Below are 26,049 nucleotides of genomic sequence, written 5' to 3' on the forward strand. Positions count from 1 at the left end.
ATCTCTCAGCAGCGCTGCATTCTCCTGAATCCTTTTATCTTCTTGAAATACATAAGTTCTGATGTTTTATTTAAAGGAACACTCCACTTTTGTGGAAATAGGCTCATTTTCCAACTCCCTTAGAGTCAAACAGTTGAGTTTTACCATTTTCAAATCCATTCTGCCGATCTCCGGGTCTGGCGGTAGCACTTTTAGCATAGCTTAGCATAGATCATTCAATCTGATTAGACCGTTAGCATCTCTCTCAAAAAAAAATGACCAAAGAGATTCGATATTTTTCCTATTTAAAACTTTACTTTTCTGTAGTTACATCGTGTAGTACAATGATATTACGTAGCGCCTGAAAACAGTCCCCAGCTAGGTAACTATTTTCAGGCTGCATAATATCATTGCGCCTGCTGCACCCATGGTACGGCAGCAAAGTTCCTTGATTATTACGCAGGAATGAGAGTATAGTTCCTAGCCATATCGGCCTAGAAAATCGCAACTTTTAATTTTCCGTCGGTCTTGGTACACAATATAACTACAGAAGAGTCAAGTTTTAAATAGGAAAAATATCGAATCTCTTTGGTCATTTTTTTGAGAGAGATGCTAACGGTCTAATCAGATTGAATGATCAATGCTAAGCTATGCTAAAAGTGCTGCCGCCAGACCCGGAGATCGGCTGAATGGATTCGAAAACGATAAAACTCAACTGTTTAACTCTAGGGGAGTTGGAAAATGAGACCATTTCCAAAAAAAAATGAAGTGTTCCTTCAAGGACTGAGAGTGATTGTGAGTTTCAGATGAATCTGCACTAAATATTTTGTACTTTTCCTGGACATAGCAAAGTTTATTGTGTGGCCACGACTGCAAAGACCTCCTTAATATCAAAGCTGAACGTAATCCAATAATCCAGCTAATGAAGAAACGCTAGACATCTGTGTTTCTTAAGCCACAGCTGTAATGCATTTGAGGAAGTGGTTAAGATACGAAACCGAGATTTTTCTCCCAGCGCTGCAGCTCTAATTGATTGTCTCTGGTTTCTGCAGGCGCTGGGCTTCTGCAATTAAATTTGAATGGGAAAGTTGAAGCGTGAAATGGAACACAAGCACTAAGTGGTGCTGCCTGCTCTATATCCAGATATGATTTTCTATTTCTCTATTAAATTGGTTGGGGGAGGGGGGTGATGACCTAACTGCTTACAGGTCTTCTTCTAATAATGGCTGTTGAAATGTCTGGGGATTTGCTGGTGGAACTAGTTCAGAGGTTCTCAAGATAGTTACTGAACATATAAAGACCAACAATGGAACAAAGACTGCAAAGTTTTACTTGTGACTCTTACGAGCAGCAAGGGGTTGAAACTTGAGCTTTTTAGGTTTCAAAACCTGACATCGAGAAAAAAAAAAAAACAATGTCAGGAACTCAATCACAAAAATCAAATTCACTTTGTCTTCAAATTCACCTTCAGCAAACGTTTGATTAACTGCCTCATGGGTGATGGATAAACAGCTCTCAGCTCCACAAAAGTCTTTATTACTTTCTATCAATTTTCTCTCGCAGTTAACTGATGTGCGTGTGTGAAGAATAGCAAGAGAATTGTGGTTATTTTTGTTGGGATGTTTGAAATGGTGAGCATGCCACAACTTTTCCACCAACTAGCAAAAACTCTTCGGAAAAACACCTTCCTATGTTGTTCTGCAATTCAAAGTCCTACAATTCTATAAACTGTTTAGTAAGTTTTGACTCAGGATTTTTGTCTGCCTTGAATACTCAGGAGGGGACAGTGAAGGGCCGGGGGTCGACAGAAGGTTAATATACACGTAGAGCACTAAAGTGGCTCATACTCCTGCACCTGGAGCCCAGCCGACAGAGACCAGTCCACCTCCATTCCACAGATTGAAAAAAAACATAAAAAAATGCTAGTTTATAAATCAAAACCCTGACAAACAGACTCTGCCTCCAAACTATTTTCCTCCAGGTTTTCTTGAGCAAGTCATTCTGAAGCCTTTAGCCTAGACTAAAATGTCCACAAATGTGACACTTTAATCTTTGCCGTCAAACATTTCACTGACTACTTCTCACTCAAAAATCAAACTCTGGATAAAGTTACACGAGGAAAACATATTTATGGTTAAGGAGCTGGCATGAGTCCAAAAAATATCCGCTTTCTATTCAAAGGAATAAAAAAGTGACCTTCACAAGCGGAGAGGACAGTATAAAACGACCCAGCGCTCTGCATCATGTCACACCCAGCAGAGAGAGAAAAAAAAAAGAGGTATTTATGGAACAACAGAGCTCTGGTTGACATTATGTTATATTCAAGCCACCCTCTTAAAAAATAGCAAAAATATAATGACCTACAGAAAACACTTAAACTACAGTGTCTATTTTCCTTAAATTATTTTAAAGGTTATGTTAAAACTATAGAACATGAGTCCATCCACCACTAGTGCAAATGTTTTAATTAATGACACTTTTTATTTAATTTGAAATGCACTTGAGTTGTCTTTGCCTCTTTTGTATTTGTTTTGTGATTGTGTGATCTTGGCCAGTTCTCTCTTGAAGAAGAGATTATATATCTCAAAGAGACTAACCTGGTTAAATAAAGAAAAAGAAAAAAAAAGAAAAATTATAAATAAATGTAAAAAAAAAATGTAATCCAAACAATACAAATTATTAAAAAATAAAAAGGTATCTTTAACATATCTGTTTTAAAATGTTCATATTATATTAATTAGAATATAGTACAGTAAAACAATAAATTATTAAATAAGAATTCATAAAAAAATAGTAATAATAATAATAATAAAAATAATTGTAATTAATTTTTATAAAGTGTATACAACATAAAACAGAGACGGTTTGCCCCTAAATGTATCTAATTCATTATGGTTCTCCTCTTCTGTAACTCAAACCAAATAATTTATGTCCTTGATAATCCTTAGGTGCCTCTGTGCACACGAAACAGATCCTCACAGGAAACCACACAGTTCATTTGCAAGCACAGAGGGGGTGTTGAGAGGAGGTGAACAGGAGACCTTATGGCCCAGAACCAATAAACCCTAAAACCAAGCAGTCACCACTCAACACTCCTGAAAAAAAGTCTGTTACTCCTCTTAACTCATTTGAAAGGGCTGCACAGTGATCCCAAACAAAACGAGTGAGGGGGTGTGTGTGTGTACATGTGAGACCGAGCATCTGCGTGCAATGGATGCCAAATTAAATCATTGTTTTCAGGCAGGCAGAACCATTGAAGAGCCTCAATCAGGAAGTTGAAGGTTTCACAAGTGACTTCATCAAAGCCTTTGTCGCAAGGTTCATGGCCAATTATGTGCAATGCATGCAGGGTTTTCAGACAGTGGACACTTTGTGCCATTGGTCTCGAAGGAGCAATCCAAGAATGGAGGGTCTCTTTTGCTTGATGGCAGGCTTAGATAAATGTACTGATGATTCTTGAAGCTATCAAAGCTGACATTAATCTGAGGTCATGACCTGGATCTTTAAAACATCTCTAGCCCTTCAGAGCACCATTACATCATTTTTTCACAGCTCAGCACTGGTATCTCCTTGAGGCCGAATGCTAATGAAAGTTATGGCTGACTCTTCCCCCAAAAGTGCAGTTCCTGGGTCAGTTTTGCCTTTTGGCTTGTGATGACTCAGACCGTGTGTTGAGAGGATCAAGTTGACCTCAGACAAGTGTGTGCCTCATAAACAGATGCATTAATCTCCATTAGTGCAGATGGGGAGCTAATCCTCAATTCCTCAATGGTGTAAGCGGGCAGATGCTCGGAGCGCCTTCAGTCTCTGTTCGGTTCAGAACCACAGCATAAACACTTCCCTGAGAGCTCATACAAGAGGTGTAAGTGAGCTGAACAGGTGTGGATTATTGATCTATAGCTTGTAAGATGTTTGCACTCAAATCTATACCTTTTTTTTAAGTTCTATATGGAAACAAATGCATCAGCTAGACACTTGGAAATAAATATATGGTTATGATTGATGTCACCACTAGAGCTGGGCTAATGTCCAATTGATCTCAAACTCGCAGTATTCAGGATTGACAACTGTTTAACTAACAGGTGTGACTCTCAAAATGTCCAGTACAAACAACAGTTGACGTATGTCTGTGTGGAAAGAATGACAGATGGATAGACAGATCACACTTGATCAATGGCTGACAGGGGATATTTTCAGGAAAACCGTTTGAAAACAGTCATTATTTTTTCCTGTAAAATTACACACTTCACCTTTAAAGGAGGAAAAAGGTGAACTAATCATTGCTTTTGCAGTCTTTCAGTCCACCAGGCAATGAAATATCTAAAACTCACAACCAGAGGCATGAAAGGCCCGAACGAGTGCATGAAATTGGTGCGTGAAGCAGGATTAAAGCGTCTTAGTGTCACTGTCAGCTCTACGCATTTGAATCAGAAAAATGGAGACGGATATAAATAGGTCTGGCTGAAGATGCATGAATTAGGTTTTATTCATGCAACAGCCTTCGAGGCTTGGAAAGGGACAATGACGAAAGGAAAAAGAGGCCTTAATAATGGCACAAACATAAAAGGCTGTAAAAACCAATTTAAGGTATTTTCTTCAACTACTCCATATCACAGGAACACACTAGAGTGAGTCTCTGTTTTCTAACACGCATAGATACACCCCTCGTCGTTCACTGGAGCAACATTTTTCCTAAGAGACATGCGGTGGCATGTAACTCCATATATCTTCAATGGTGTCCTTGCTATTGCAAAAGAGATGTCAGGAAATCAATCATGCGCTCAGTAGGGGAACCCATGAAATTTTAGCAGTGCTGATTGGCAGAAAGAAAAAAGATTTTACAGAAGCAGACAACTGAACTGAGAATATAGGGACCATCTGGCTGAGGTTTGGTTGGAAGGAACGCTTTGATAGAAAGTGCAGATCTATTTTAAGGGAGGGAAAAGAGATAATGTTAGAGCTTTTGGAAGGAGAGAAATTGGTAGGGAGAAGTCAGCGAGACTATTGGGACATTTCAGCTGAAACTTGTCAAGACCATTGATTGATTAGTAAGTCAAAAAACAGCTTGAATGTGTTATCTATAGTCAGCGCTGCTATATTTGTACTTACCAAACTGTCCACTCCCGCCAGTGTGTGATTGGCATTATAGAGGGAATAGGTCAGCTGATACACCCCATCATTGGTTTCACTGTTTCCATAGAAACCAACTCCCACAGCAACACTGAAAAGTCAAAAGGTGAAAAGTTAAAATTAATTGTATCATCAGGCCCTCACAGAATATGCACATGCAGAAATCTGCAGAGGGATTTCCACAGATCTGGAACACCAGTCATTCACAAAGGTTTACACTCTTGCATGATTTTTATTAAATGTTTTGGCTGGTTTTACCTTGATTTTAGCTTCCACTAAGCGTGCACATTTTACCATGTTTAAACCCCAAAATAACAGCTGAAAATACCGAAAAAAATGCTCCTAAAGTGTTAGTCTACACTTTAAGCAAAAGATACAGGATTGCAAATGTACACAATAATGATATTTTAGTATAATTTATGTATACCATTACAGTGTTTATTATTAATACTGGAACTAGCTTTTTTATATTTCAGTTTTCATTTTATATATTCATTGTGATTTTAATTTAGGGTTCAGCAATTTTTTTTTTCTGCTTTTGTTTTGATTGTTAGTATTTTCTTTTTATATATCTTTAATACATTTTTATTTTAGTTATAGTAATCTTAGTACTGCAACTTAAACATATTCCAGTGTGTTTCCAAAGAAACATTGTTAACTTTCATTTAAGTTTTATTTTTGCATATATTTTTATTTTATTTCAGCTTTATTTCAATTACAGAAAACGATTTTTAATAGTTTTAGTGAACAATAACAACACTGCTATGAGTTCAAGTCATCAAATGTCAGAAAATGTTTCCTGTGCTTAGATTAATATCATTTTGGACAGAAGAAGCTCTAAATGGATCTAAAGTTAAATGACTGGGAAATGAAAGCACTGTGGTAGGATGGGTGGTGCACGCGTGCCACATGCAGGTCTTTAATATTCAGCAGGAGCTGTACTGAGCCAGAGGCTAATGTTCCCCAGACACAAAAAACATAAGGGTTGAGGAAATTACAAAAAGATGGTGCCTTCTGCCTGTGAGAACAACACACAAGCACTATGAGAGCGAGAGAAAGATAACACCGCGTTCAGAACAATAATACAATCACAACCATTATTATTGAAGGGTTACTGGTAGTTCACCCAAAAAAAGAAAAATACTCACCTTCATGTCGTTTAAAATCCATAAGACTTGTCCATCTTCGGAACACAAAGAAGATATTTTTCATGAAATCTGAGAGATTTCAGTCCCTCCAATGAAATTATATTCACCCAAAACTCTGGGACATTTCAAAAAGTCTAGGAACGGTTCAAAAAGTTCCTAAATAGGCTGTAGCATTGGGGTGAATTCAGGGTGATTGGAACACTTTTTACTAGAAAAATGAAAAAGTGCCCCAATAAACCTGAATCCACAGGATTTGAGCACGTAAATCCATGTCTTCTGAAGAGATATGATCGCTTTATATGATGAGGAGGTTTGATTTGAATTTCACATATAAACATTAATCAGAGAACATGCATAATTCAAATTTCGCAAACGGACACTCAGTTTGTTTGACATGCGAGAACCAATGAGGTTCATTCTTGTGTGTCATTCCTACACAACTGAGCTTTCGCAAGAACCAGTGATGTTTGTTTTCGCACATCAAGCAAGAACGCTTGCTGATCAATGTTTATATGTGAATAAAAGCCTGAATTAAAATGTTCAGCATATAAAGCAATCAAGTCTCTTCAGAAGACTACGATTAAACTAGCCTACTCGATTCAGATTTCGTTTTGAGTGAACAGACTTTCAGTGGAGAAATTATTTTAATTTGTGTTCTGTAGATGAACAAAAGTTGCATGGGTTTGGAACTACATGAGGGTGAGTCATTTTAATAAAGTCTACAATATCACCAATAAAAGAGACTATTTCTGAACAGACCATATTTACACTTAACTTTAGCATTTAACTCGTTCCTAACATTTTAGCGACCTGAAATGATTCCTAGTGAATCAAGATTATTTGTGCATCTTGTTTTAATTCTATCATCTTTTATTCACGCTCATGTTATTTCAAACTTGTATTTCTTTCTCGTTTGACTTCTTTGGAAAAAGAAAAATTGGGGACAGCAATCTCATAAAACTTACACTGAAGGAGGGGCAATATGTGGATACTAGAATGTCAGAGAAATTGAGCTGGAAAACAACCACCAACAACTACCCACAACACCCTAGTATCAAAACAGCAAGTTCTAGAGAGCTTCTACCACTATTTGGGCTTCATATTAAAAGTAACTGACTTGACATATCCGGTAAAATTGCACTGGTGAAGATATACTCATGATGTTTCACTGCAAACAACATAGCTGTTTCTGAGAAATTGGTTTGGAGAAAGGACTATTCAAAATCAGACAATGATTTGAGATAAAGCATGACCGAGCAAGCAATCTCCAATATCAGAGAAACAAGTTAATGAGTCTTTGGCACGAAACAGAGAACACTGGCGTGAGAATCTATTCCCTCCACACCAAGCCACAATCTTCTCAACACTGGGAACAGGAAGCATCTCACATAGAAAGAATGATGTCATCAAAATGGCCAGGCTCATCTCTGTTCTCGGTATTTGGCTCGTTAGTCCCCAAAGACCCTATGAGGTCAATAACACCGCACAGGAAGTGAAGTCATATCCCGCATTGCATTGTTAATATAGGGTGCCCTTTAAAAGTTCATCTCTGGTCCACCCTCCTTTGTGTTAAATGTATATTTCACGTTTGGGACCATAATGAGCAGAGTAATGAAATGCAAAATCTGTTCTCGGTCCTGTGTCAGTTGAAGAGTAGAGACTGATTTTAGATCAGACTGACAGTGTGGGACTCCTGGGGAAATGTAAAAGAGTAATGATTCCTCCAAAGCTTCTTGCCTTTGGAGTGGGTGAGGAGTCATAAAGACACACTCACAAACACAAACACATAAAGACTGCACAATGCCCTGAGGCCGTGTGCCGCCTTGCACCGAAATTACGCACGGGAGAATGTGTGCGGTCTGGAACAGGGGACTTTATTAAAATTATGGGGAGAGCGAATTCTCATTAGCTGGATGCCTCAAGCCAAACTGCATCATTCTCCTGATCCATCTTTGATTTAAAAAGTGCATGAGACAATTTAGCTGCATTGGAGAGAGGAAGGAGAGAGAGAGAGAGAGAGGAAGAAAAAAATGACAGCTTTCTCATAAAAATGGAGAGAGCTGACTAAAAGCGCCAGTTTCAATCAGGGTTATTACTGTTAACGGAAACCAAAATGAAGAATAAAACTTTAACTGAAATAAAAAGAAAGTAAACCTATTTGATGACCCAAAACTAACTAAAAAAATTAATTAATTATGTATATATTATATATTATACATAGGCCTATTTTTTTGTTGTTGTTTTTTTAGGTAAAACTTTATTTTGATAGTCAAGTCACCTTTATTTATATAGTGCTTTTTACAATACAGATTGTAGTCAACTTTATACACTCTACATACTATAAGGAACTTTGCAACTAAATGTCAACTAGTCATTAGAGTATTTGCAGACTGTCTGCATAATATTTGCTAACACTATTTTGATGGACAGCCAACAGACATTCAACTGACTAAGTAACTCTGCAACTACATGCTAACTCATTCTACTAACCCTAACCTAACAGTCTACTAATACTCTAATGAGAGTTAGTTGACATGTAGTTCCAAACTTACTTATTGTTAGTAGAATGTCTAAAGTGGATTATCAAAATAAAGTATAACCAAATATGAATCTGTTTTTGGAGATTTTTTTTTTGGTCCATACAGTGGAATTCAATAGGCTCTGATGTTTGGTGGGTTCCCAAAGTTTTTCAAAATATCTTTCTTTGTGTTCTGCATAAGAAATAAACTGATTTGGAATAACGTTAGGCTGAGTTAATGATGACAGAACTGTCATATTTGGGTGAACTATCCTTTAAACTATATCATTTAAAACAATAGCGTTGGCAACACAAAATACTAAAATTAAAATAAACAAACTAAAACACTGATAAAAATCTTACAATGTTAGAGTGAAAACTAATTAACTGAACTAAAAACTAACAACAAAAATTCAAATCCATTAACCCTATAGATCCAATTTGATTTTGGAAACAAACGCTGCGTCCAAAATCTCAGGTACTTCATGACCGTTAAATGGTATGTTCTATATAGTATACTATGCATGCATTGTCAGTTGTGTCACTTCACTTCCATTCACAAATTCTGGGATAGTAAAGTGTCCATCGAATGCAACCTTCAGAATCTCGGAGGAAGTAGTAGGGATACGGGTACTTTTCGCCTTCTGTTCCATGACATACTCGTCTCACATACTGTTTTTCACATAGAAAATATTCGTAAGCAGCGAAAGTCATTTTACAAGGTATCGGCCTGCTGCAATGAACAGTTCTGAGGAAGAATTAATGCATCAAACTGTTAGAAGATACTCAAAAAGAAGCAAGATAACTAGATATAACTGTAGATTCTGTGAAATAATCAATAGTTATTTGAGTGTAGAAATTAATTGAATGATAAAAGCAAAACTAACTGTGGTCGGTCACTTTCCATTGTCAATCATGATGATCATGACTATCAAAGACTGCCGTTCTTGCCAAAATGTTCAATGGATTAGATTCCATACTCAAAAGGCTGTCTTTGCGAAAGACTAAGAAAACAAGAATTCAAATTTTTCACGGATTAGTTCACAGATTTATTCCAAACACACTGCTCACAAAAAAAGACTCCATAATGAGACAAAGCCCTTTCATCTTTCAATGTTTAACCAAACACTTCAAATGCAAAACCTGTTTGGAAAAGACAGCTGAAGAGAAACAGCTCTTTCTGCTGCACTCTGCAAGATGAATTAGTCAAATTATTAATATTGTAGATGGTTGCTGGTGAAGAACTGAATCCGAATCACTCTGCAGAGCTTCTTAAACCTGTGGTCTTCAGACAGCCAATGGGGAGTTAAAGCCTGCATTTGAAAAACTGGTGCTTTGATGCTTATAAATCTATGACAAAAATGCAATATTATAGGCAATTGCTCCCCATGGTTCATCACGGTCTCATCCATGCTTTTCAAAACCAAAGCACTAATGCTGTATTTGTTTTTTTTAGAAGAACCAAAGAGCCTTAAGATGTTTCACCTTTATATGGTTCAAAAAGTGCCAAAAAAAGCTCTGCTCTGACCTCAAAAACCAGGTCTGAAAGCAGGCACATAAATAATGGCTAAATATAGCATTACTTAAGGGAGGCATTACTGAGTAAAGTATGAAGTAAACTAGAGGAGCATAATCTTCCACCGAATATGATTTCAGCGCATCCTCAGATGTCTCCTCTCCTGAAGGGGGCAGTGCTTTGTTACGATAGATGTGCATTCCTTTATTCAATCGCTGGGTTCTTTGTTCATGCCACCACAGGGCTTCGAAACGACAAGAGCCCCACATTACTAAGTAGGGGGTGGGCAGGCTTGTTTGCTGAAGCTGTAACCATCTGTCAAGCCATCTTGATCCTGCATGATTCATTAGAACATGACTGATGAACACAATATTGGTCATTCACCCTCAAACTGTAGACTACAACTTCCTGCTTCAAGTTCTTTAACATGAAAAATGAATACACATTTACATGAAAACTACAGTAATTGGTGATATTTAAGTCAGATAAAATACAGTGTGAACACAAAGTGCCAAAATAAAATAACAATAATAATTCATTTTACTTTTTTGTCATTTTTTATTAATGATGAATATCACAATAGCAATAGAACGAACCTGCTTTAATGTGAGACATGGATTAAGTCAAATCATAATTTAGGACAGTATGATCCTCTTCAATTTGATGTGCTTTACTTACAAAAAAAAAGGAAAGTCATGATAAAGATACAGATTTGAAAATGACTCAAACTCATTGACTGCTCCTGGCAAAGCAACAGTCAATAAAGAATAAAATAATGACTAGTCTAAAGTGTGCTGATCTAGATTTATCACCATCAGACATGTGCTGAACGGCGGTTGTCGGAACTGAACTATTACCCTTCACACACACACACACACCAAACAGGAAGATGACAATAGGTTACAGATGTCAGAGAGCAGGTGAGAGTGTGGCAGAAAACAACTGGAGAAGCACAGCAGGATAAGAGATCCTCTCTCTTCTCTTTTACCTGTCAGTGAAAGCTTCTGTGAGGTATGTGGAGGTCACGTCATCAGGTGGAGAAACAATAGCAGCTGTGGCATGAGCAAAGGCTGTTTTTTTTCAGAAAAATAGCAACTAAAATACAACTCAACTTCATTCTATTAATACGAATGTTTTTGTTTTTATAGCGTAATAATAGAGTAATAAATCCAATATTTATATATATATATATATATATATATATAAATTTTTTTTATATATATAAAATTACATATGTAGCCTACTAATTTACTCAATAAAATATATATACACATGAATAACAATAATAATAATAATAATAATAATAAGGGTTTGTGGCATCAAGAGGGTGAGTAAATTATTATAAATATAATTATGTATTATTAAATTATCTATTATTTATTATTAAAAACATCTAAATAAACACTGAAGGCTAGTCAGTACTATTTAGTGCTTTATTTCATTTTTCTTTAATTAAAGCAGTTAAAAATGCTCTTCATGTCGTGATCTAAGCAACTCTTGAAAAGGAGCAGTACATCCGAACACAGGGGAACCATGGCAACACAAGCTGTAGATTACCAAAACATCAAAACACCACAGAAGCTACTGCCCAACTCCTGTCATTCAGCAATATAATGGAGAAAATAAAAGAATATTGTGTAGTCACAATGGCACTGTATATCTAGAGTGGCATCTCGGAAAGCACCGTCAGCGATTAGGACCAGTTCCACTTGCACAAAATACTAGACATTGTAGTGTTATTGCTAATTTGCAATTGATTGTTTTCTCTTCTTCATCATCATCATCATCATCTTCAACTTTGTTTAAATAAAGTTTTGATTTCTGAAAGTTATACAGTATGTTTTTATACTGGAATAAAATTGTATCTCAAAAGATCAAGGACAACTTAATTACTCATGATATGATTCTTTAAATAAAACATTGAAACTGTATAAGACCCCTTTAATGACATTTAAAAACAGATGATTTATCATTTACACAATTGTGAAACCTAACATATCACCCGAGAGCAATCTAGGACCCTAAAGGGCTCCATCATTTCACTGCATGATCTGAGACTCTCACTGAGACAGAATATTGATTTGGAGCCAGATAGTTGACTTGAAGGTTTTGTATTAAATGCACACTTCTATCTTGTTCACCCATCATTCCAACTAAACAAACAACCCTATAATTTACTTCTGGACACTGCAGAAACACTTCTGCTACAAACCACATTAACGTTTAATGAAGATGAAGTCAGCCTGGCTGAAACATGCCAGTTTTAGCAAAAATACATAAATAATAGAAGGAGAGGAGAAGAGTTAAATGCAAAGTTTCCAAAGTTAAATGACTCTATACAGAAAATAAAAAACCAACAGACAACATTCAGTGAACAAAATGTATAGGATACCAACAATGTCTGCAAAGCGACAAGGGTGAAAGTTTAGAGAATCCATAACATCATCAATCTCAAATTTAAGCCGATTTCATATGAAGCTACAATGAATATTAAATATTCATATTATATATTTACAAGGAGTTTGTTGGGAAAATAAAATTAAGCAATTATACATTGAAATGTAACGCAAATATAAATATAGTATAGAGAGAGAGAGAGCAAGATATTTAGCCTATAGATTTACAGATGAAAAATCATAGAAAAAGTAAAGAAGAAATATTTAATAATAAGTTATCTAAAGATATTTTATATATTTTTGGTTATCCAACCCATATACAAAAGTATGTAATTGCTGATGTTAAACTCAGACCATGCTTTCGCATTTAACCCAACAGTAGGCTCTGTTTCACCACAGAAGGTTTCAGAATACAGACAGTCGTAAAGCTAACTTAATAATATCAACACAGATGAGTGTCATGGGACTGAGAGGATGGTGCCCTCATACACACACACACACACACACACACACACACACACACACACACACACACACACACACACACACACACACACACACACACACACACACACACACACACACACACACACACACACACACACACACACACACACACACACACACACACACACACACACACACACACACACACACACACACAACACTACCTAATTCAATCAAGCACTTTAGAGCTCAGCATTTCTCCAGCAGCGGTGGGGTGATGTAACAGCTGGGATAGTGCCTACTGTGAGACTGGAGCGTTGAGATAGATTAGATAACTCTCCTTCTGCTATTAGCATGTCAAAGTAACAACTATTTACTTTAAGAAAGCTCTGTGTAGTGAAGCTCCCAAGAGTTAAGACCTTGAAAGACTGTAAATGTGGCTGTCTGCAAAGATATTCATTTTTGCTGACCAATTCACAACATGAAACCGAAACTGACTCTAGTTACTTTCTTAAAGGCATAGCTCATTAAAAAAAATGAGGAAAAAAAGTAGACTTAGAGTAGACTGTAGGCACCAATCATGTAATTTTGTAATTTTTAAATCAAACCGTTATAACTCAATCTTCTGGTGCAACGACAAACTTCGCTTTGGTGACGTATGCCAATCTTTTTCAATCATTTTGTCTGCTTTAAACTGGTCCTGCACAAATATTATAAATCAATTTGCTTTGACTTTAGTACAATGATGATATAAAAGCCAGTTATTTAATTTTGAAAACCTATCTTTATAATATCATGCTCCATTTCTTCTTCATGCATACTTCATGCAAATACGTATGAAATATATACATGCATGCATTTATTTTACAAAAATAGTCCCTCGCAAAAAGGTTACAACATTTTGTGTTCCACGCCATCAAAAGGCTTGAAAACCCCTCGTATAAAGCTATATAATTGATCCATGCATTTCAAGTCTTCTGAAGTCATAAGATAGCTTTGTGTCACTGGTAATCTTTCCATTACCAAATCGCATTCACACATTAAAAAATGCAGGAGGGAGAAAGATATTTAAGAGCTGAAACAGAGGGTGAGATTTTTACCAACCTAGATTTCAGTTTTTCATTATTACATTGCTATTCTATGGCTTAAGTCATATGGACTCTTTTCTAAGTTTTTATGCTGGTGTTTCTTTTTTTTTGTGGTCCTTCTTTGAGCTTGACAGCCATGGACACTAAGAACTGAAGCTGTGAAGAAGTGAATGCCACTCGTTCTTAATGGATGACGGAGGCAGAAAACTGCACAGTGTCTGAGCAGAAGGCAAAGGGCCGTCTCGGTGTGTCCAAGGCTATTCAACCCCCTGTTAAAATCCTAAATACTAGTCAAACTCTGAGTGTTCCCACAACCCCTCCTCCAACTCAGACCTGACAGACAATGTGGCCCGAAACAAAACTGGAGTGTTTCTATCGCCGGTCAGCGGTATGGGGTTTAGACAGGAATGTAGATCACTCTCTGCATCCGAGCAGAGCAGCACAGCACTACCTGACGTGACCCAGTGAACAATCGATTTTATAGAGCAAGAGAATAAACTGAACCTCTTTGAGAAAGAAATTGAGAGCAAATGAGAGTGTGAGAGAGAAACAGAGGCTGTCTGTCTGTTAAATCTCTATAGCCAATAAAATAGAGCAGTTATTTGAGGCTCTCCTGTCTTTCTTACTTCAATATTAAAGGAGCCATACCAAGCGAATCACGTGACAGATGACAACAAAAACCTTCTTAATAAAATATTTAATTTTATATTCTGCTCAACCATGCCAGAAACAGAAAGTTTGAAATAACCACAATGAACATAAAAGCAAATAATTATTGCATGTTTTTCTTACACATACACTTGCCATACACTTGAGTGCAACTATGCTGTGTCTGCATCTTGAGCAGGTTTCTCTCGTATGAGAACAGTGGGTGGTACGTACCAGCAGATGAGTCCGGCAGCAACAGCAGCCCAAGTGACACAGCAAGAGTTGGATTTCTTACTTTCCTCTTCCTCCTCATCCTTCCGACAGCAGCACAGACAGCTCAGGTAGATGGCCAGACACAGCAGATTCACACCAAGCCCAGCCGCTGCAACACAGCCCAGGAAGATGAGCGACTGAAACAGAAAAAACATAAGATATGAGTTTCTTTGTTAAAATAACTTTTTTTTCCCTTGTTCTTTTGAAATGAAAGAGTTTGATCTCATATGCCATTCATAACATAAAGCTCCCTTATCATCAGTCCACATATGGAAACTAAAATTCTCTGAGTTGTTCAGAAAGCGTCACTGCTATATCTGAATTATAAGTACTTTAACAATTGACCAACCGTATTTAACTGCATATTCAGTTTACAACTCTTAAAGTCAACATGAAATCCAGATTGATGTCCTGATGCATGTTTTTTTTGTCTTCCTGTGGACGATTTATCTATGCATTTTTTGTTTAACGATCTAATCAACGCCTAATGGACAAAAATTAAACCCTGTCCAACATGCTTCCTTAATCCTTATTATTTCCCTGTGAAATAAGTCAGATTACACAAGTAATTTGGGTTATGAATGCTGTTGAAACTGGGAGTTGTGAAAAATATGATACACCGGTGTTTTCCCAGATGAGAAGTTTATTTATCATCTTTTTACTCCTTTAATTCATTTTATAACTGTATCATATATATTTTAATTTCTTTTATATCTGTTTTAATGTTCATTGCTTTTATTTTGTAATTAATTAAATTAATTAATTACAATTAATTCAAATTAAAATTAAAATTAAATTAATTAAATTAATTAAAAAAAATTAAATAAAAAATTAAATTAAATTAAATTAATTAATTATTTTCTGTAAAGCACTTTGAATTTAGCCTGGCAAGCCAGACCTACATCAAGATGTTAGGTCTGGAAACTCACCATAGTCACGGCTCAATCCGAGGGGCGGGATAAACGGCTGTCTTTCAAATTCCCTCTGCACGCAATAGGACAGCGCTTCAACCAACCAGAGCGTTTTCCCAACAGCGGAGCTTAGTTGATAGATTCAACTTTTGCCATATCTGGCCGGCAAAACGACGAACACATCTTCCTTTTTTGTGCCGTTCTTTGCTCTTTTCTCAAAGAAAAATTTAACTCCAAGTCCCCCAGAGTCGCGGCCAAAGCCGATTCGAAAGACCGTTGTTCTCCAACAGCAGCAGCCATTCTTTGTTTTCAAGTGGCAGCCGTCGAAACTCTGTCGTCATATGTTAAGCCCGTCCCCGCCTACTCTATACACGACGTGATTGGCCTGACCCAATTTAGGTTTTTGCAGCTAGAAGGTCTATTGAGAGTTGCTAGACCCCCCTGGCTGTGAAATACATTTTGCTGCCGCTAGGGTGCGTCTAGATTTCTAGGCTACTTTGAATTGCCAGTGTATGAAATGTGCTATATAAATAAACTTGCCTTGCCGATTCAAAAAAATATGTACTGTTGAATTAAGAAAAACAAAATGGGTTACGAATAAAAAAAAAAAAAAAAACTCATGATCCAATCAACTCCAAATGGATAAAATCAATCCCCGTCCAACATCTTTTCCTCATTGATTTTCCATGTTTCACAGTGAAGTGCATCTGATTATGCAAGTAAAATGTGAAAATATGAAATACCCTTTTAAACTAGAGAAAACAGAAAAAAAGGCTGTTGTCCTCCCTTTTGCCAAATAGAAAGGAAAACTTCAACACCCATAATGCACTGGGGCACGTTGCTGTCCAAGGCCACTCCCACCAGTCTTCTATGAATACGCTTACCAGTCGAATACGCTTACCATTCAAATACGTGTTGCGTTAGTAGGAAATACTTCTTAGCAAACTTTTAATCATAATGGTGTTGACTTGCATTCTCGGGTGCAAGAATTCAAAGAGTAAATGTTTTAATGGGAGTGAGTTACTTTCGGTTTCTAGGAAGTATCCAGCGCATTGTATTTGGTGGCTCAAGGCTGCAAAGTATCGTAAATGTAGAACGCCGCGATGGATAAACTGAAAAACCTCTGAGCTTGTAATCAACAGTTCAAACTGGATGACCATGAACACAGTGTTTTAGGCAAAACAGAGGGTAAAAACTGAAAGAAACTGCCAGTAAATTTTTAAATTCTCAGTTTAGGTAATAGGGAGAATGAGTCAACAATGTTCATGATGATATGCTACCAACTCTGGTAACAACAATACAAAGCGGGTTGCAGAATATGGACCTTTAAAAACATTAATAATAAACAGAATCCTAATACAATCTTTATACACAGTACAAACATGAACATCTCAGATGCAGCCATTACAGTTTGCTATATTTAAAGCTCCCATGTGTACTACCTGTGACCTTGTCTGCTAATGCAAGTTTCTCATTAATGTCGAATGAAGTCACGACCTCCTGAGATGTTTTCCGAACACAGACAATGCATTGCACTGATAACACAGAGGTCTTTTCTAGTGGCAACACACTGTCATATAACTTAAAGTTCCAGTTGATAGATCCGGAGCTATTTTAGTCCCAGAGCCTTTAATGGGGGCACAAGGTAGCGTGTTGCTCCGCCAATCCTTAGTACACACCACCGTTAAAGGAGCATGATCTCATTTTTGGCACTGAAAAGGGTCTTAACTTGGTTAAAAACATTCACCCAGACAGGAATCTATGGATTTTAAGCAGTGACTGGGGATAAATATGACAACTGATGGGGCAGTACAATTATTCAACAAAAGGCACACTCATATACACACACCATGTCGTTTCCCATCCTCCTCTCGGCTCTGAAGGGGATGGAGAAAGTAGGACAGCTATAGCAAGCAGCCCCAGAGTCTGTATTTGCTGCATCACCATGCCTGTTTCTTGCATTGTCTGTCTCTTTCGGTTACATTCAACACTGTCTCTTTCATCCTCTGGGTGGTGGGACATCCTAAGCCATCTGCTTCACTCCCATCTATTAACGCTGAGACTAATAAGTTAACCAATCTACCCACAACAGCAGTAGCTGTATTCCTCCACTGTGTGAGAGAAACTAGTCAGAAATCACAACAGACAAGATAAAGAATTAGATTATACAATATAATTTCATTTCAGATTATATAGGACTGTAAATATTATAACTAATGGTTCGACCAACAGTCTATCAATGGGCAACTTTATCCATCATGACCCGTCCCATCCAGCACTCTATTAGCATTGGCCATTGAAAAACCCATAATGATCATAAAGGTGCATTCACCCCATGTCAAAATTCTCATAACTACAACATTACGACTTGTAAAAAGAGTTAACGTCCTCATTAGAACTTTTAATTACAACTTGTAAACTTTGATTTGTCTGAGAGCACTGCTGCAGCGTCACCCGAAAAAAACTCAAAATGGCAGCGGCTTCAGCAGTGAGACGTAGTTAAGCAGTAATTTCATTATCTTTCTGTTTAATAATAACATTGATAGTTGACTATTTATGTTTTAATAATACAGGAATAATCTGAAAATAAACAAAAGACATACAATGTATTGATTACCTACTCAAAACTACACCAATTAATTGAGATGTTAAGAGTGTAATTAATAGTGTTGCCATCAAAACACAATGCCGCTAAATTAACAATTAGCAATTACAAATTAGCAAATGAGACCTAGAAAAATGCAGGAATTAAATAAAAATTATTTTGTTCTATATTCACAATTTATCAGTTGGCCAATATACACTAAAGTTAAAAAGTTTAGGGTCAGTACGTTTCATATATGTATTAGAGATAGATAGACACTCACCTAAAGGATTATTAGGAACACCTGTTCATTTTTTCATTAATGCAATTATCTAATCGTCTAATTATCTAACCAACCAATCACATGGCAGTTGCTTCAATGCATTTAGGGGTGTGGTCTTGGTCAAGACAATCTCCTGAACTCCAAACTGAATGTCAGAATGGGAAAGAAAGGTGATTTAAGCAATTTTGAGCGTGGCATGGTTGTTGGTGCCAGACGGGCCGGTCTGAGTATTTCACAATCTGCTCAGTTACTGGGATTTTCACACACAACCATTTCTAGGGTTTACAAAGAATGGTGTGAAAAGGGAAAAACATCCAGTATGCGGCAGTCCTGTGGGCGAAAATGCCTTGTTGATGCTAGAGGTCAGAGGAGAATGGGCCGACTGATTCAAGCTGATAGAAGAGCAACTTTGACTGAAATAACCACTCGTTACAACCGAGGTATGCAGCAAAGCATTTGTGAAGCCACAACACGCACAACCTTGAGGCGGATGGGCTACAACAGCAGAAGACCCCACCGGGTACCACTCATCTCCACTACAAATAGGAAAAAGAGGCTACAATTTGCACGAGCTCACCAAAATTGGACAGTTGAAGACTGGAAAAATGTTGCCTGGTCTGATGAGTCTCGATTTCTGTTGAGACATTCAGATGGTAGAGTCAGAATTTGGCGTAAACAGAAAGAGAACATGGATCCATCATGCCTTGTTACCACTGTGCAGGCTGGTGGTGGTGGTGTAATGGTGTGTGGGGGATGTTTTCTTGGCACACTTTAGGCCCCTTAGTGCCAATTGGGCATCGTTTAAATGCCACGGCCTACCTGAGCATTGTTTCTGACCATGTCCATCCCTTTATGGCCACCATGTACCCATCCTCTGATGGCTACTTCAAGCAGGATAATGCACCATGTAACAAAGCTCGAATCATTTCAAATTGGTTTCTTGAACATGACAATGAGTTCACTGTACTAAAATGGCCCCCACAGTCACCCGATCTCAACCCAATAGAGCATCTTTGGGATGTGGTGGAACGGGAGCTTCGTGCCCTGGATGTGCATCCCACAAATCTCCATCAACTGCAAGATGCTATCCTATCAATATGGGCCAACATTTCTAAAGAATGCTTTCAGCACCTTGTTGAATCAGTGTCACGTAGAATTAAGGCAGTTCTGAAGGCGAAAGGGGGTCAAACACAGTATTAGTATGGTGTTCCTAATAATCCTTTAGGCGAGTGTAATTATATATATATATATATATATATATATATATATATATATATATATATATATATATATATATATATATATATATATATATATATATATATATATATATTATATATATATATATATATATATATATATATTTATTTATTTATTTATTTATTTATTTATTTTTTTGCTGATGCTGAAAACTCAGCTTTGCCATCATAGGAATTATTAGTGTTATTTTACATAGTAACAATATCAAACAAATTATTTTTGATCAAATAAATGCAGCCTTAGTGAGCATAAGAGAGTAAAACAAACACATTTTGACTGGTCCTGTAGTAGACCACTAATCACAAGCATCAATATGCATATATTAAATGTCAGATATTTAAGCACAATGCATGATGAAACCCACAGTGTCTCATTTCAGCCACATTGTCTGGAAAAGATGAGTCTGTGTAAACCCCCTCCTCCACCTTTGAGGATGGTGAATTCCCCATCAGGCCTTTGTGAAGGGTAAATAGGGGTTGATGAAGGTACTGTGATGAGGAAATGGGGGGAGGATGTACACAGACTGCCACAGGGGGGTCTTATAGGAGGGGATGGGGTACATTTTAGGGAATTAGTGTGTGTTTTCATTCTCACTGAAGAGTGGAGATTTGAGTGTGTGTGTGTGTGTGTGTGTGTGTGTGTGTGTGTGTGTGTGTGTGTGTGTGTGTGTGTGTGTGTGTGTGTGTGTGTGTGTGTGTGTGTGTGTGTGTGTGTGTGTGTGTGTGTGTGTGTGTGTAAATCAGCAATGGAAGCAGTTGGTGTGGTAACAAGGGGAGAAAGACTGGCATTATGTTTACTGCTTTTGGCCAGAGACGGGGAAAAAAAACACATAAATAAACATCACCATGGCAACCTCCAGGTCCTCTCTGCCCTTGTAGTTAAGTCCTGGGACAAAGTGAAAAGAGGAATTATCATAGACTATTTTAATGAAGCAGCATGTGACTACATGACTGGAATTACCCAGACTAAATCCTGTGATCTTCGTGAACTACGAGAAACTTGTTTTGTCTGACAGGGAAAAGCCTAAGAGAATAATGATGGGTGGTATAAGCAAATTCTTATATGGCAACATTAACAGTATACATACACCATAATAGGTATTTTGGCAGAAAATTCAAAAACAATATGTTTAAATAGTTCAGATAAAGTATATTATATTTTAGATATAGACAGATCATTAACCATAGAATCATGTGACACCAAAGACTGGAGTAATGACTGCTGAAAACTCAGCTTTGCCATTTTAGAAATAAATTAGGCTAGTGCATTACAAATCTGTAAAACTATAATAATATTTCACAATATTACTGTTTTATTTTTATTTTACATCAACTAAATACAGCCTCAGTGAGCATAAGAGATATACATGTGTATGTACAGTATATAACAGTGAATTAAAAGACTGTTATTTTATTCGTACTGAAGCTCGATGGATGCAGACCAAAAGATAAAATTAGTCATAACAAATGATTATGTCTGGCATGAGTGCAAAAACAGCTTCACATTAGATAAGAATCAATACAATAAAACAAATATTATACAAACAGAGAGTTCTTCCACATCTTGGCTTGACTGATAAACGTCCTGCTCTATATTTTTGCATTATTGCCTGTTAAATAAAGCAGTCCTGCCACTATTGGCAAGACAATATATCTAGCATAGTGCAGTAAGATACTGTTAGACACGTCTCCCTCCCCTGTTGCATATATCCGTGACATACCTTTGATATACACTACACATAGTATATGCCCAACACAAATATACAAGTAAAGAAATGGAAAATGATGATGCAGAGAGTGTAAACAAGAAGGATAAGAAGTGGAGAGAAAAATATTGCATGTGTTTGTGCAAGAGAGAGACAGAGAAGGAAGATAAATCATGCAATAAAGATTCAGAGCCATTATTATGAATACAATGAATCGCTTCAGAATACATTTGGAAAACGCATAAACAACACCCGTGCCTTGTTGCAGCCTTATCTGGCCTTACCAATGTTTTCTCTGTCACAAACACACACTCGCACAGCAAAAGTGAGTGTGTAATTACAATAGTCAAACAAATACAATGTGCACGCACACACAAAGAGTGTGCATTAATACCAGGCAGACATGAATAATGGAACACCTGCATTATCCTCTATGGAAATAGAGGCAAAGAGGAATTATTTACACACTCCCACACTTCTTCACTAAGTCATTTCCACCCACCCAAATTCCCTTGTCATTCAAACACACAAACAGACGGGACACAACAAGACTGAGAGCTGTTTTTCAATTAGCCGCCCCAATGCTTACAAATGTCCACAGGATCACAGCACAGGGTTCCCACACCTTTTCACCAATGAACTCCCAATGGCACTTCTATCCGTTTGTGACAGCTGGATAAAGTATTTTTTAAGATTGCACTCACTTTCTAGCCAATATTTTACGGCTGAGTAAAAATATATAAATATATATTCATGATTTTAAAATTCCCTGATATTCCCTGATATCACCACCAACGTGCAGCATCCACCTGGATGATGCGACGGCAGCCATATTGCGCCAGAATGCCCACCACACACTAGCTTATTGGTGGAGAGGAGACAGTGATGAAGCCAATCAGTATGGGGATGATTAGGGGGCCATGATTGATAGAGGCCAATGGGCAAATTTGGCCAGAATGCCGGGGTTACACCCCTACTCTTTTTCGAAGGACATCCTGGGATTTTTAAAGACCTCAGAGAGTCAGGACCTCGGTTTAACGTCTCATCCGAAGGACTTTGACAGTATAGTGTCCCCATCACTATACTGGGGCATTAGGACCCACACAGACCACAGGGTGAGCGGCGCCCCCTACTGACCTCACAAACACCTCTTCCAGCAGCAACCTGGTTTTCTCAGGAGGTCTCCCATCCAGGTACTAACCAGGCTCAGCCCTGCTTAGCTTCAGTGGGCAACCAGTCTTGGGCTACAAAGTGATATGTCTGCTGGAATATACATTGCAGCATCATATCAGTGACTGAAACAGTTCGATAAAGGATTCGGTCTCTCTAAGTCCCTGCTTTCTCAGAGCCTATACTCTGCTCTGATTGGTCAGATGGCAAGTCTGTTGTGGCTGGTGTACCACTTACAGCACATGTCGGAAACGTCCATTACCATATCTGTATTACAGATCTGAATCTTCCTCAGCACTTGTATTCACAGTGATACGAAGAGTAACAATGGTATCGTTTTTACTGTAGAAATTCGAGCCTGAGTCCTCAATGCAGGCAAAGTGGATTTGCAGCGTCTTTTTAGCCCCTTTCACACAGCGCGATGATGCCGGGAAATTGCCAGAACGCCTTCTGTGTGTTCTGTGTTGTAAAAGATTCATAATGGGTGCATGTCCAAAAGTTTTATAAAATTGTAAAAAACGAATAACCTTTTACTTTTCAACCAGCTCGACTTTACATGATGAAATCAAGTCCCGCCCACGTTTTACATCCTGTGTCACTCAGAAATAAATCAGATTATACATGGAAAAATGGGTTTCGTGTTGACTCTGAGGCGAGGTCTGACAATGAGCCCCCTCAGAAAGCGGCATGCTTTTCTGTGCTTGTTAAGACTTTGAATGTAAATAAGGGAAATGTTGCTGACAGGTCTTCCATAACGTTGTTATATGTTTCTGCTTTGCTGTGGTTAAAAAACAACCACCCTGCCTTATCCACTTTTTGTTTTTCCTTTACTTTTATCATTTCATTTCTGTAGTCCATCCATCTTATAGCATCCATAAGGCACATAGAAAGACGTCTGAGAGAGAGAGAGAAAGAGGACAGGCGAGAGAAGCACGGGAGGGGAGAAAAGGGGGAAAACGATGGGGGAAGAAGAAAGGACAGTAAAGAGATGGGGAAACGCAAAAGTAGGGAGCTGGGAAGGGGGGTGGAGAAGATAGTGTGAAAGAAAAAAATGGGAAGGACACAAGGGAGGGATAAAAGGGGTTCAAACAGAGGATTATGGGAATAAAGTGGCATGGAATATCCACAAAAGAGAACAAAGGACACAACGCAGCCCATGTGAATGCAATTTCACATCCTCACTCACAACCACCCACCACCCCTCGGTCAGAAACACTGCTGTCTTTCTCCAGGAATGAAGTGCTCAGCATCTCTCTCGTTCGATATAATAAAGTTTAATTGAAGCCTAAAGGAAATGACTGCTGAAACACAGCTCATGAGACAACAGTGTCATATACTATATGCACATTCAGCATCCTTTCTCACAGGACTGTATAGCAATTGACCCTTAATGTGTCCATATGCTGTCTTAAGTCTTCTGTCCTTTTTTATCAATTTCTTTCAACACAATCTTACTGACCCCAAACTTAACTAATTACATAATGCTTGTATATGCTTATAAAAGTTCTTTTATCATCAAACCTGAAACATAATACAAACAAACAGCAGTTTTCTCTATCTCAAATGCTATACGGTCAAAATCTAGAATGCATTTGGCTTTTTTGCCTGCTTGGAAATGGATAGAATGGATACAAATTCAAAATTATTTAGGCACATTAACATCAACCACACCAGTTCTCAGGCACAAGAAGTTGTTTTCATGTACAAATACTTTTCATACCTGTCATACCTTTCAACACAAACAGACCTGGGTTATTTCAGTTCAGTGATTCGGTAAAGTGCTCCGTCATGTTCTTTAGCTTGTTTGCATAGAGTGTCCACTACATTCAGAGACCGATTTTCCCTTGGGGTCACTGACATACAGCTCAACCTGAGCATAGCTGGCTACAGGCCTGGATAAAAGACCCTTTTCAAATGCCAATCACACCGTCTCCATGAATAGGCAGGCTGTAAAACTGGACGTAAATGAGCTTCCACAGACAAAGCCTTTAAGCTTCGAGGAACAAACTGGGCAGATTCAAGTAGTTTCCTGCCTGAGGGGAGATATATATTGAGGCAAACAAGAGTCAAATAATACTGGAGATTGAGACCTTTAAACAGAATAGACAATATTTTCAATTGGAGGAAATGGATGACTGATCCCAGGGTCAGGTTTAGGGAAAGTGGCCAACAAGACAGGTATAAGTAACAATGTAAACAAAGCTGCTCCGACATGATATGTGCTCAAATATTTGTTGCTTCTCTGAGAAAGATAGATGAGCCCAACAGGTTAGGGAGACTTGAGACTTGTAATAAACCAGTATACTGTATACTAGCATCAGTGACCATGCACACTTAGAAACACAGGCTGAATCCAAATTCCCATACGATGTGTCCATAGAATGAAAGATTAGCATTAGTGTGTCTCTACATAGCACGTTAAGAATAGCGTGTGAAAGATGGCCAGATCGTGTACTATTTCCAGTGGATTTTTCAAAGTGTGCATCCGTTCAAGAGATCAATAAATAAAAAACTTTTCTTGAGCAACAAATCAGCATATTAGAATCATTTCTGAAGGACCATGCGCCACTGAAGATTCAGTTTTGCCATCACTGGAATACATTACATTTTAAAATATATTGAAATAGAAAACAGTTTTTTTAAATTGTAATACTATTTCACAATATTACTGTTTTACGGTATTTTTGATCAAATAAATGCAGCCCTGCTGAGCAAAAGAGAGCTTTCAAAAACATGTAAACTGTCTGTCTACTTTTAAAGCTAATCTGCAAATCAGAATTTTTTTTTTTTTTGTTGCCAAACATGCAGTCATGTGGAGCAATTTTTTTTATTCCACTGTGGGTGTGGCTACCCAACTCTCCAGAAAGAGAAACCAAGATATCTCATCACATGTAACTTGTTGTGACTAGTTAGGAAAAACACTCAAGCCGCATTGCCAAGCTTTCAAACTGTTCAACTTGGATCTCCAATGGTCAAAGTCACTCATATTGCTG

The 26,049-nt window shown here is 37.7% G+C and overlaps 1 protein-coding gene across 2 annotated transcripts in view; it reads right to left on the bottom strand.

Moving 5' to 3' along the window:
• Positions 1–26,049, bottom strand: part of ttyh2 (tweety family member 2) — a 54,253-nt gene that overhangs the window by 17,315 nt on the left and 10,889 nt on the right. For both annotated transcript variants that reach the window (XM_081393606.1, XM_081393605.1), the window contains exons 2-3: positions 15,105–15,280; positions 5,089–5,200 (exon numbers count right to left, since the gene is read on the bottom strand). In XM_081393606.1, coding sequence (XP_081249732.1) covers positions 5,089–5,200; positions 15,105–15,280 — 288 coding nt within the window. The remainder of the gene's footprint in view (positions 1–5,088; positions 5,201–15,104; positions 15,281–26,049) is intronic.

This window comes from Scardinius erythrophthalmus, assembly GCF_964197995.2.
Source record: "Scardinius erythrophthalmus genome assembly, chromosome: 18".
NCBI lineage: Eukaryota > Metazoa > Chordata > Actinopteri > Cypriniformes > Leuciscidae > Scardinius > Scardinius erythrophthalmus.